The 13124-nt window shown below is 39.3% G+C and overlaps 4 protein-coding genes across 5 annotated transcripts; 1 reads left to right on the top strand and 3 right to left on the bottom strand.

Annotated features, from left to right (window-relative positions):
- Nucleotide 1: 1 nt before the first annotated feature.
- On the top strand, nucleotides 2–3590 carry LOC124850804 (protocadherin Fat 4-like). Of its 2 annotated transcripts, XM_047335873.1 has the most exons (6): nucleotides 2–107; nucleotides 202–381; nucleotides 452–579; nucleotides 827–1044; nucleotides 1126–1384; nucleotides 1891–3590. In XM_047335873.1, the coding sequence occupies exons 1-6, from the start codon at nucleotides 22–24 to the stop codon at nucleotides 3270–3272; spliced, it is 2253 nt and encodes a 750-aa protein (XP_047191829.1). In that variant the 5' UTR covers nucleotides 2–21; the 3' UTR covers nucleotides 3273–3590. The 2 variants fall into 2 exon arrangements, with proteins under 2 accessions (XP_047191829.1, XP_047191828.1); XM_047335872.1 differs by having other exon boundaries at nucleotides 827–1384.
- A 1071-nt stretch (nucleotides 3591–4661) lies between these two features.
- On the bottom strand, nucleotides 4662–5739 carry LOC118299533 (olfactory receptor 52E8-like). Its single transcript, XM_047335684.1, has one exon. It carries the CDS (start codon nucleotides 5715–5717, stop codon nucleotides 4734–4736), a length of 984 nt encoding a protein of 327 aa, XP_047191640.1. The 5' UTR covers nucleotides 5718–5739; the 3' UTR covers nucleotides 4662–4733.
- A 1717-nt stretch (nucleotides 5740–7456) lies between these two features.
- On the bottom strand, nucleotides 7457–8221 carry LOC124850800 (olfactory receptor 2AT4-like). Its single transcript, XM_047335768.1, has 2 exons — nucleotides 8215–8221; nucleotides 7457–8034 (listed from the first exon to the last, which is right to left on the bottom strand). Exons 1-2 carry the CDS (start codon nucleotides 8219–8221, stop codon nucleotides 7457–7459), a joined length of 585 nt encoding a protein of 194 aa, XP_047191724.1.
- A 1798-nt stretch (nucleotides 8222–10019) lies between these two features.
- On the bottom strand, nucleotides 10020–10994 carry LOC124849327 (olfactory receptor 2AT4-like). The gene has a single exon (XM_047335767.1). It carries the CDS (start codon nucleotides 10992–10994, stop codon nucleotides 10020–10022), a length of 975 nt encoding a protein of 324 aa, XP_047191723.1.
- Between the last annotated feature and the right edge of the window lie 2130 nt (nucleotides 10995–13124).

Here is a 13124-nt window from a genome sequence, read left to right as displayed (position 1 = left end):
AACGCTGTTTGCTTTGAGCAGATGGGTTCTTTACATGTTGACAACTGCACAGATTTTGAGAACAATGGATTTTGCTTTTCACAGAGTGATGGCAGCAGCTCAGAGAGGTACAGTAGCAGTGAAATGTACTACCACTATCGCAATTTTGGTTTTTAGCCCTATATTTAACATATGACCGCTCCATGTCTTTACATACATCAGGACCCTGGATGTCGGCAGCAGCAATATGACAATTGGAGGATTGAGGACTATTGAATTTATTTCATTGCATCCTGCTCAGATAAAAACCCATGACTTTGTTGGATGTATTCGAAACATTAATGTAAATGGCATCCTGCTCAGACCTTCAATGGCCCTCACAACATACAACATTCTTTATAGGTAAGCTTATAACATTTGCGTATATGTATACATTTGCACATGTCTTGTAACTTATCTTTCTTTTATAAAGGTGTCCTCGAGCGACAGTGTCCCCGTGTCACGGTGATCCATGTAAAAACGCAGGTGTGTGCCATGACCTCTGGTCTGACTATCTCTGTGAGTGCAAGGGCCCTTTTATTGGAAGCAACTGTGCCAAAGGTAAAAAAAAAAATGTATTTAAATTTCACAAATATGATAAAAAATGAAAAAATATACGGCTAGAAACGTTTTAGGGCACTTCCAAATAAAATGTCATATACTTTGCCTTTAAAAAAGTTTTACAAGTAGGTTGCTCTCTTCATGTAATCCCTTTCATACCCTTTGCTAGTATTGTCTATATTTTGTATTTAATAAAAATAACTTTTATTATAGTTTTGAGTGAAGAACTTTCCCCCTTTATGAACAGAGACATCAGAGGAAGTTGTATTGCGATTCAAAGGCAACGACTACATAGAGTATGTCATCAAGGAGAGATTCAAGAGAGACCTCCTGCTGAAAGAGTTGCTGGATGACAAAAGAGAGGGGAACGAGAAAGACCAAACCGTGATCAATATCAAGTTTAAGACAAAAGGCAGTGGGGCATTAATGTGTGTTATTGGACAGACAGGATATATCGTGCTGAAGGTAGGTATGAAATGCACTTATATACTCATCTTGTATTTATTGTTGAAATGTAATACTGCTAGTGTTTTCTGCGTCATTCAGATAAAAGACACAAAGCCCGTGTATCTCTCTGAAGACACGCTGTCGGGACACGTGTCAGAGTTCACTGTGGACGCTCCAGTGGCTGACGGGGTCTGGCATGTCCTTACCTTGTACGGCAATGGGCAGACTGTGATTCTTGCTCTGGATGGAAAACCAGTCTTGAACAACACTGACAGAAGTGTGGATCTCACTCCTGCTCGTGTGGAAAAGATCATCCTTGGTGCCGCTCTAACAGGTGATTCAAAGCTCCAGCAGTCAGGTGAGTTTCAAAGCAATTATGACTGACAAATTATATATATTTTTTGTTCATTTTAAGGTGTGAACAAAAAATGTACAATTGGAAAGTAAGCACTGCCCACAAAAACAACAAACTTTTTCTTATGACAATGAATAAATCTTAGACATATAACTTCTGTACTGATGGTCATCTTACAAAGCATGTTTTAAGATAAATACATCTATAAGTAAGGAGTATATTTGCAGTTGTACAAGCCAAAGCTTGATCTAAATATTCTAAGCAAGAATAATTAAGAGGCAAAATAAAAAGTTTCTTGTTGCATCTTTTTTTATTTAGTTTCTTTAAATGTATGTGGAAATTAATCGTCATGGTTTGTGCTATAGTCAGTCCTTTCCCTCTACATGTATAATAAACTTCCTTGTGTAGGTCACTCTGTGACCTTTATTTACAGTGCGTGATCAACTTGTATTTTTTACGCACTTTGAGTAAATTATAGATGAAAAATGGGCTAGGTGTTTTTTTGGCAGGGTTCACTGGATGTGTGCAGTATCTCAACGTGAGCGGTTACACTCTGCCTGCCAGCGGACGCAGTGTGATGGTGGAAGTCTGGCCGAGCTGGAGTCTTGTGCAGTCCAGCTGCATCTCTCCAGGCGTCTGCCTCCCTTCACCCTGCTCTGAGGGGGACACTGCCAGGAGGGTTTGTCTCTCTGGACAATGTCAAACCCGGTGGAGGTGTGGACCTGCCGTGCAGGACAGGTCCTGCATCTGTCTGCATAATGTCTCCGACCAGGCCTGCGATATCTGCATCTCACCAGGAGAAAGTCACAATCAGTGCTCCGGGACGCAGGGCAGAGTGCCTCTGTGGCTCACGGCGGTGATTCTTCCCATAATCTCCATCCTGGTCATTATAGGAATGCTTGTAGTCCTTTGTAGATTGAGGCGACGCAATGCAATGTGTCAGAGTGACAGCTTGCCGCAGAAGAGAGAGCAAGGGACAGAAAATGCGGCAGTCTGTTTGGATGACAACCAACTGCTCACGAACGCTGCATCTGCAGAAGGAGAGAGACAGCGTGGCCCAGTGAGTGCCGATCAGCAGGGGTCAGGTGTGGAGTTGTCCTGTGATGCCACTCAGCCGGAGCCAAACAGTGAGCTGGAGTATCATGAGATCGGCAGCATCTCTAGTGCACTTCACTCGGACACTGCCTCAGTCAAGCTCAGCTGGCACAAGCATTTGTGCGGCACCAAGTGTGTGAAAGCTGATCCTAAGCGGTGTGGTGATTTGAAGAGGCTGTTAGCAGGATTTAGGAAAGGAGAGAGGGCCAAAAGTCCCGCGAACTCTCAGAGGAGGGCTTCACAAAACAAGCAGTTGTTTACTAGGATTGATGCAGAGCAGTCACAGCGTACACCGAAGAGAAGCCCACAGCCAGAGTTCCCAGAACCTGTGCAATGCCTCACTTTTGAGGAAATCAGTAAACTAAATGCTCCTCTCAGGCAAAAAAGGCCCGATCAAGTTTTCCTGACTTCTGGACACAATTCGGCCACGACGGTAGATGTCTCGTCTGACAGTGAAACAGACAGCACTTTCACCTTCTCGGGTTCGGATTGTGGACAGCTCTCAGTTATCAGCCCCAGAGGATGTGGACATGAACAATCGAGCCTCTCAACACATAGCTTCAGACAACAAGACATTTTGCCTGTGAGCACATTATTCAAACACACCTGTCTCTATACTGCAGGTCAGCATGAAGACGAGAGTGCTCCCCCCAGTGCGTTTGAGCAATGGGAAAGTATTTTGAATATTCGTCTTCCTTTTAGCAGCTATGTGCCCGTATTTGAAGATATTGCAGGTCTACCCATGCAACCTAGTCACAGCTACGACATGCAAAGCGACATAGAGGAAATGATTTGATGGCCATTAAACATGCGTCACTATGACCTATCAAAACGTAATGACATGGAAACCCCGCGTCTTATTTTGGAACAGTTCACTTCAACCAAAACTTTGGATCTTTTCATGTTTACTTTTGTCAATTTCTGCTGCTTTTCTTCGGAGATCGTCATAGCAACCAGAGGGTGTATCTGGTGATGATGCCTAAATGTATAATTCCCATGTAAAAAACTACTATGCTGGAGAGAAATGTTTCCCTAATCATTCATTTGTCACTTATTTTTCTACATGACTGGTGTTGTCTCTGTATCTGTAACGTTTGGAAGATAAACACTTTGCCCAAGACCAACAGAGTGGCTACAGTCCTTGTGTCATTTCACATTAACAGGGTTGCACAACATTCAGATTATTTTTAAGTGTGTAATTTGCTCAGTGTGACTGGAGAATCACGTGTCCCAGAGTTTCACCCTGCGATGCCAGCTGTCGATGGAGGTGAGTCGACTATGAGGAAACAGTATGTCGTACTTGTGTAAAGTGAGAGGAAAAACTATTGTAATAGCTCTCGAAAACTCACTGAACAAATGATTAAACACAGTGGTCTGACAACTCAGCTGCACGTTTCTGGGACCTTTGTGCTCTTAAATGCGTCATAAACATGATAAAAGATATACACTTTAAACCAAACCCGGGCATTTCACATGTGCAAGGGAAATGTTCCTTAAGAGATGAACATCTTTTTCAGTGGGTGTCTGATATTATTATAAATGTTTTTTAAATATAATGTAGAGATGTGGCTGACTCAGTATCATTCAAAGGCACTTGCAAGACTCATGACGACCACCAAAACCTCCTCAAGATGTCTCCATCTTTAAGGTGTAAGTGGACATGTATCTGCTTCACTTTGTTTTAACATCCACTCATGGTTTGGCTCCACCTAGTGGACAAATTCAATGTTACATTCAGAGGTGCTTTGGTAAACTCTATAGATTGTGATTTTTTTAGAAGTGCTCTCAAAAATCAACAATCACAAGACTTGTTTTTTTTAAACAGTGGGAAATAGAGTATGAAACCTAAACTAACATGATATATATAAATAACCATAAATGAAAAATAATCAAAACCTACCAAAGACAAGGAAAAATTGATGATGCATTGCAGAATACGTTCATGGTGTGTGCATACAGACATTTTTATTTTCATTTGAGTGTGCAGACCATCACAATTTTACATTTCAAGAACTTGAACAAGGTACAACGTGGATTTATATCACAAAAAGAGTTGATTTGATCTTCGATTGAGTCAATATACAATCATTATATAGCAAGTGAAGTCTACTCAGCTCCTCCTGTTATTCTGTCTCACTTTTAATCTTCAATGTTCATTAGAATAAAAACATAAATACATGGGAAAAAAGAAACTACTAATAAATATAGAATATTTAAACATTACATTGCACCTTTATGAAAACCACAATCTACAAAATTACGTCATAATATGCTTATGGTTAATTTTGTGGGCAGTACTTACTTTCCATTTTCTAAGTCTCTGTGTCAAAGCCTTTTTAATGTCCTGTGTCTTCAGACAGTATATCAGTGGATTAACTGCAGCAGGTATGAGGCTGTACATCATTGCAATGATAATACGAGCATTGCTGTTAAAAACGAATCCCAAGTTGGAAGAGAGGTAAACAAAACATCTTGGCACATAATAAAGGCAGGTTATAAATATCTGAGGACCACAGGTGGACATGACTTTGTTGCTCCTTTCGGCATGAGACATTTTCAGAGTAGCTATGATGATAGAAAAGTAAGAAGAGATGATGAATGTTAAAGGAACCAAGAGAGTGACCAAAGCATTTGCAAGTGCAACCCTTTCAACATATACAACATTTTCACCACATCCCAGCTGAGTAACTGATACATGATCACAGTAGCAATGCATGATGATATTTAGGTTGCAGAAGGGCAAAGTTAAGGCGTGGAGCACAATCCCCAACATACGCATGAATGTAAAAGCCCAGCACAGGATACAAGCAATCGAAATAGTTTTGTTTGTAATCAAAACAGGATATCGGAAAGGAAAGCATGTGGCAACGAAACGATCCAAAGCCATAATCAGCATAATTAAGGAATGAATAGCTCCCAAAGAATGGACGAAGTACATTTGTGCAAAGCACGTTCCAAATGAAGATATCAAGTCATTCCACCAATATCTGGCAATGATTTTAGGGAGTGTCACGATGCCAAAAGAGATGTCTGTCATTGCGAGGTGAAAAAAAATCAAATATGTTGGTTTGTGAAGAGTTCGCTCATACATGATAACAGTTAAAATGAAAGTGTTTCCAAGCACAATAGCGAGGAAAACGAGGAGAAGAAGAAAAGACACTGGTCCATAAAACTCCGGTGGAAGTCCAGCGAATCCAAATATGATGAAGTTTTTTATATTCGTCATATTAGTGACTTTCATCACTTTAAAAAAAGAAATAAAATTACATATACCAAACAAGCCTGGAAGTAAAATGAGAAAAGACAGCTTAATAAACAGCACTTCACTGGCAATATTGAAGTAGTAATATCAAAGAACACGTATCTAGTAAACCAAAGGATATTATACAACCTATTACAGTGATAACATTGCCCTGAATGTCACATATCCTGTGTCTTCTCTTTTAATCTGAAAGACTGGGGTCTGGCTCCGTTCGCTACTCTGACATCTGAGGCAATTCACAGTTAAATATAAACGCTCCCAGCAGGAATTGGTCTCATGTTGTGAGAGGGTCAGAGGAGCCCATTCCCATGTGTAACTTGCTGAAGTGCGTACGTCATGGAAAACACAGTGAACGATCTGAGGTACATGACGTGGTTGACGGCAGGTTCTTCTCCGTGTGGTATTTGCGATAAGTAATGTTTGATGACGGAAGCAGAAGTGTGCATAGTTAGTAAAGATCTCATGAAAGAGTTGTTTGTCTCCATGACTTTATCGCTTGGCTAAGAGTTCGATGAGAAGTCCAATACCACTCTCATTTCAATCTGTTCAACATGAGGATGCAGTCTGTTAGCTTCGCACAGCATTTAGACTGGAAGTGGTGGGGGAACAATATCCACCTACTGTCCTCCTCCATTTTTGACTCACCCAGCCTAACGCAGCATGCCAGGTTATTTATTCTTTTCTGAATGTTTACTCTGAGCCAGTTGTAAAATAGTTCATGACAATAGTTGTGCTAAAACCACTCAAGGCAAATTACTTTTAATTGCACTTTTAATTGCAGATTTAATGCCAGAGATTTTCTTTTGCTGGTGCTATGGGGTTGCTCGACGTTTCAGTGAGGGTGCTCTGAGTTTAGTTTAGAATCCAGTTGGTTTAGCGAACGAGAGGGAGAGAAAGTGGTTGGTGACAGGTTCACCATCTCTCTCAGTCTCATTTACAGGTTTTGATAAAGTCTTCACACGTTGACGTTAAGGGGGTAAAAAATGATCCATTACTCACTTTACACCTCTTTAGATTATTACCAAATCTTTCCAACAATGTTCAAACTCATTGAACCCTGGGGGGGTCCGAGGGCATGCTCGGCCGGAAGAACAGTTTGTACATTTCAAAGTTAAATCCATCAATCTGGTGAACTTGGACATGAATTAAGGAGGCTAGATCTATGAGAACTTTATAATGTGCTTGTAAACAATTGTGTGCTGCGGTATGAATGGATTAGTATGAATGATGATCACCACCATTAATATCCTGACAACCTATATATGTGTTTGATGGACACTGTCCACCACCCACCTATCACATAAAAGAGAGGAATGTAGCTTCTTTAGAAAATATCATTATTTGCAGATTTCTGTTTGTATTATGATTTTCCTTTCATTTCCACTATCATGTTTTGTGCATCGAAATGTGGGGGTGCTGAGGGGGTGCTATGGGAATCCTACGGGGTAGCTACAGCACCCCCAAGCCCTCCCTGGCGCCGCCTGTGCTTGCTTCAGTCAGTCACTTTGCAATTGCACGGATTTGAGTGTGCAGATGCTTTCTTTGTCATTAAGTTTGATCTATTTAACCTACAGCACCTCAACCATCCTATTTAGGTAAGTGGTGAATACAACTGTTTTGCAATCAATCAAATTGCCACAAACTGATTGCCACACTGACTGGAGCTTTCAGGTCCCCTGAGGGTCTCGGGCTGTGGTGCAGTTGCCTGTTTTGGTAATCTATCCTTTGATCAAGTGCTTGTGCAGAGATCTCACTGTTGTGTGCCTACGTGGACTGTACAGCAATATCAACAAAATGCGAACATCGAAACTGAAAGAAAATCCAACAGTATTAGTTACATAAACAAAACATCTGGGAAGGTAAAAAAGACATGTGATAAATATTTGTGGAGTGCAAGTTGATAATGTTTTTTTGCGGCCAGCAGCATTTGACATTTTCAAAATCACCAGGAAGATGGAAATGTAAGAAAACAAGATGAATGCAAGAGGGAGCAACAGACAAAACATGGCCAGACACAGAGAAGTGACTGTAATCATTTTAACTTCCTCACCACATGCCTGACTTGTTATAGAAAAGTGGTCGCAGTAGCATTGAACGATAATATTGGATTTACAGTAAGGTAAAGTAAGGGCATGGAGTACAACACCAACCATTAAAGGAAGAGGTATGAACCAAGCAACGCCACAGAGCACAGATATGGTGTTGTTTGTGATCAGGACAGGATAACGCAGTGGAATACATATTGCAATAAATCGATCAAGAGCCATTACCAACAACATGAAAGAAGTTACTGATCCTCACATTTAAATTGTTACTTTAAATGTGAAAATCACTCATGCAATAACATATCTCATGACTCAGATCCTCTTGCATATTCAGTCTGAGAAAAGCTATACCTTCGAGAGTGAGGTTAGGTATCCGAAACACCTTATAATGCCTGGATGCCAGGTGATATCAGCCTTTTATCAAGTTTGACCTTGCATATCCTCAAAAGATCATAACATGAATCAGAGTCTTTTTTTTATAATATAGAAATATTTGTATTGCATTTATTTGCCAAACAGTCGCTGTCAGCTTATTTAATTTTTCCTCTAAAATACTCATGTCTGCTTACCAATGCACAATTATTTTTGATGCAACCCGAAGCTCCTGTTTAAAGTGAAAGGATGATGAGGACCTTGGTTATATGTTGAAAAATTCAACTAAAGAACGCATCAGCTTTTTTGTTATTTCATTTCACCGCATTATTTAGAACCACACAAAAAATCTAACTGCATGTGTATGTGACAATAGCTGTATAACTCAACCCCTTTGACCTCCTTTTAAGTCACAAACGTATCAATCACCACTTATATGTTCATGGTCTCATGGTTTGATGCTTGTGTGAAAGAACAGTAGGCTGATACTCCAAAGACGTGCACGTTAAGCGACATACTGCTCTAGTTTCCACAGTATATATTGCATAGATTTCTCATATATTTTTACTCTACTAAAGTGCAGAACTAGCCCTTAACAGCATATAGAGTCTACAATACAAGTTGCTTGAAATCTCAGGTGAGTGGCTGGGATAAATTTGATGCACAAATATTGTGAATTTAATATACAGTGATATTATAAGAATTGTTGACAGTGTGAAATACTTCATTAGTTGCAGCTTTGTCATTGTTCAATCTCAACATTAAAATACATTTAATATGGTTTTGGAAACTTTTAGCAACCTAGCATTAATGCCTTGTGCTGTTATACCAATGAATTGCAAATACTGAGATATCTGTGTAACAGCATGTCAATTCTAAGTGTGACCAACAAGTGGTTCTGTGCAGTCACAGTGATCTTGAACTTTGACCAACATTTTAATCAGATCATCTTTGAATCCAACACGTTCACAAGGCCACAAATGTGTATTGTTAGGTCACAGTGACCTCTGACCCCCAAATTCAAATCAGTTCATCCTTGAGTAAAAGTCCATGTATTCAATAATTTTAAAGGGAGACCCTTGAAAAGTTCCTGATATATCACATTCAACAGGCTAAAAACATGTGGTTTTGTGGAGGTCACAGTCATGTGGGTCACGAGAGTAGGAGAGATGGATAAACAACCCAATAATGTAATATTGTCGCCACCGTGGAGCCATAAAGAAAGTGTAAACAAGAAAAGGTAACAAGTTGCACGAGAAACAGCAACAGCTTGAACATATTTTACATTTGAAGAAAGAATTTACTTTTTCATCGTGAAAAGTTTTTATTTGCAACCAGGCATCATTCAATACTGTTTAAACAATCACTTACAAGATAATGAGATGACATTGTCAGCTGTTCTAATCTATAACTTATAACTACATAGCATTTCAAAAGCCTTTAAAATAAATTTCTCTGATTATAATCATTTACAGTTCATTAATTTCTGAACTGAACATAAAACATATGAACATCTCCAAAATTCCTCAAAATCAATAAAGTATATGAAACAGACAATGGCCTAATTGAGTTGACACTTCATAACAATTACTTATTTGACAGAGGGACATTGTTTATTTTGTGTATTAGTTGGAGAAATACTACATGTTTTCACTTGAGGTCAAAAGGAAATAAATCATATGGCTTTCATTTAATGCATTTTAATAGAGAGATAAAAATCTTCTCTTTCCCTCTTAGGATCTTGAAAAAAAGCTTTAGCTTTCAATTTGTCCCTGATCAATATGTTTTAAGAAAAAAATTCAGCTCTATCAGATTGAGACCTCTAATTGAAAAAAAGAGAAACATTGAATAATGCATTGGTTTGTCAGTCATTAATAGCTGAAACTTGTGCTTTTTGTGAAAAGGTCCCTTTGTTGAATTTTTTCCACAAGCTTTCTCTCATGTCTTTAGCTCGTAAGCAATATATAAGTGGATTGATCATGGGGGGGAAAAGGCTATACAGCATGATAATTAGGATTCTCATATCAGCATTAAATGTAATGCCAACATTGCTAGCTAAATATACCAAACATCTGGGTAAATAATAAAGTAAGATTATAATCAGTTGAGTACTACAAGTGGACAGAGATTTTATGCGACCTTGTACATTTGCGATCTTAAGAACTGCTATAATTATGCTGCAATATGAGAAAATGATAAATGCCAGAGGCCCAAGTAACATAACCATTGCCAACACAAAAGCAGGAGTTCCATAAGGGGCTCGGTCAGTGCATGCTAGCATTGTTATACCGATATGATCACAGTAACAGTGATTGATTATGTTTGAGGCACAGTAAGGAAGAGGATATGCCCTAATAACTAACATTAAAGGGCTTGCACTGGCAACAATCCATGCAGTAATACTGAGGATGAGGATAGTGGACTTTTTAAGTACAAGCGAATATCTGAGAGGATGGCAGATGGCCAAGTACCTATCTAAAGCCATCAGGAAAAGAATATAAGAATTCACTGTGCCAAAATAGTGAACAAAGTACATTTGGACAAAACAGGCAGTGAACGACATGGCCCCCGACTGAAACCAATACTTACTGATGATCTTCGGTAAAGTAGTTGTGCTAAAGAGAATATCACAAGCGCAGAGATTCAGAACGATATAATACATTGTCTTGTGAAGGCAGCTGTCAGTTGCAAATAAGATAATAATTGAAGCATTGCCTATCAGAGTTAAGGAATAAACCAAAAACAACACTGCTGAGGCAAGACCTTGGTACTCTGGATGAAGTCCAGGGAATCCAGTGAGGACAAATTCTGTCACAATGCTGCGATTTCCCTCTGGCATGATGGAGCAGAAAATCCCTTAACACAATGAAGGAGAAAAATGGTAGCACATGTATAACACATTAGGTATAAACTTAAATATCCTAATAGAATTAAATTAGCTTTTCTTATTTTTTGCATTTGTCTTTTAGCACAGCTTTAAAATATACACTACATTGCATGTCACTATGCATTCCCCATTTGTGTGACAAAATGTACCTTTGAATTCTTGAAACCAATGATGAGTGAGTAAGGCTGTAGGCGGCTACAGAAAATAATATTACCTTTCTCAAACAGTACTGCGGAAGACTCTGCTCACTCATTAGCTGATTCACCTATTTATGAATTCTCAGAGCATGTCTTAGTTGTGTTAGAATAAAAAAAGGATTGATGACATATCCTTTTTATTCTCTGTGGATCACTAACAATCAACCAACCTACCTCTCTAAGCACACTAATGGCAGTTTAGTCATCAGTCAGAAAGAATCCATAATTTGTCCCTAAAAGCGTAAATACAAAAAACGTTTTGACCCAAACTTGATGTATATATCAATATGATGTCAAAACTGATTTCACAGTGTGATGGCAAATAGAAAAACGAACCCATCCGAGCTTATATCGGTCCCCTATGGCCCTGCTTGGATTCCATTCCAAGAAGCAGAGCAGCCTTCTCCCAGTATCTTTCCCAAGTGATGGAGATGGCAGATGGTGGAACAGCCGAATTGACAAAAACGTCTCTCAACTTTGTTTTTGTGTATTTTATTATTTCATAGTATATTTACCTTTTGTACTATAATTAATGTAGTGATTAACATTAAATAGGGGAAATACTGTATATGAACAGCAACAAACATTCACCTCATGATATCTAATTAGAAGAATCATTAATGAAATAATGGTAAAGGATTAAATCCCACGTGGGTAATCAACCTCATTTCAACAAAATCCCAACATGCATCTAAATTGATACTGAGGAAGGAGTGTTAATCCCCCAGTGTTTAATAGCGCTCCCTCAGCACAGCATGTGTTTAACAAGGTATAAGGCAAGTAAACACGAAATGTAAAGACTTCTGGCTTTACATTTTCGTAGTAGGAGTTTGATTAGTTCTGAAAGTAGGTAATTAAGAGATTATTTATATCAATAAACTAAATATTAGTAATCCAGTTTCTGTAGATATTGAAGCAATGCCAGGAAAAGCTGTTCTTGGTGGATAAAATACGAATACAATGATGCCCTGGAGACTTTGTTGAGTAAGAGAACCAACCATGGCCAGAAGCGCGTCTGACTTGGGCCATGGTTCCTGATTCTACCTCATGGACATGTCATCATTCAGATGATTATGTCACCAGGGGCCAAGACATTTGATGAATATGCCCAGCAGATATTCAGCCCATATACATTATCTCATCTCAGCTGCACGTGTCATGTGTTACTTACTTACAGGGACGAGTCCCTGCATGCACAGCAGGAGCCGAGCTTGGAAAGGAAACTGGCAGAACTTTTTTCAAGTTGAAAGCACACAGCTACAGCACACAGCTACTGCAGGATCTCCACATCCTGGCCCCCATACAGCCACGAAGAAGCTGATAGGCAGATGGCATTTGACTACCAGATACTCATTCGAACTGTTGACATTGATCTTGTGGTCTGGCTGTGTTAACCATAAGTCAACTACCAGCTGCATGTGAGCATTCAGCAATGTCAAATAGCTGTGAGCCCCGGACCAAAGATGTCATCTGCCCTTCTAATGTTGCATGCTTTTACAGGCAGTGACAATGAATCCAGTTTTGCTGGACACAGACAGAAGACAGCATGGTCAAATTGAAATCACTGGAACTCACAGATGCACTTTGAAACGGTAGCACATGGACCAAAACAGATGATGCAGTGAACATCATTGAGGGGTTTGTCATACTTCCCTCTGAAAGAACCTTCACCAAGGTGGACCAAGCAAGAAGGAAACTCGTTCCATCGACAAATTTGTCACAAGGAATCACCCTTACACAAGATTCTGCCATGGCCACCTCTGGGGGAAGAAATTGTGTTACCATCGCCAACTAATGGGAGGTTGGTGAAGAACAAAGAAATTGATCATGTTGTCATTTTTGACATTAAGTTGTGTATGAATAATATTTATGTAGCTTATGGAGA

Source organism: Scophthalmus maximus, chromosome 11 (assembly GCF_022379125.1).
Source record: "Scophthalmus maximus strain ysfricsl-2021 chromosome 11, ASM2237912v1, whole genome shotgun sequence".
Classification (NCBI taxonomy): Eukaryota; Metazoa; Chordata; class Actinopteri; order Pleuronectiformes; family Scophthalmidae; genus Scophthalmus; species Scophthalmus maximus.
This window is presented reverse-complemented; position numbering and strand designations above follow the sequence as displayed.

Coding starts and splice junctions, on each gene's coding strand:
- LOC124849327 (XM_047335767.1), bottom strand. CDS start 10,994: ATGCCAGAGGGAAATCGCAGCATTGTGACAGAATTTGTCCTCACTGGA.
- LOC124850804 (XM_047335872.1), top strand. CDS start 22: ATGGGTTCTTTACATGTTGACAACTGCACAGATTTTGAGAACAATGGA. Junction 108..201: donor GATGGCAGCAGCTCAGAGAG/GTACAGTAGCAG, acceptor TACATACATCAG/GACCCTGGATGTCGGCAGCA. Junction 1,385..1,890: donor TTCAAAGCTCCAGCAGTCAG/GTGAGTTTCAAA, acceptor TTTTTTTGGCAG/GGTTCACTGGATGTGTGCAG.
- LOC118299533 (XM_047335684.1), bottom strand. CDS start 5,717: ATGAAAGTCACTAATATGACGAATATAAAAAACTTCATCATATTTGGA.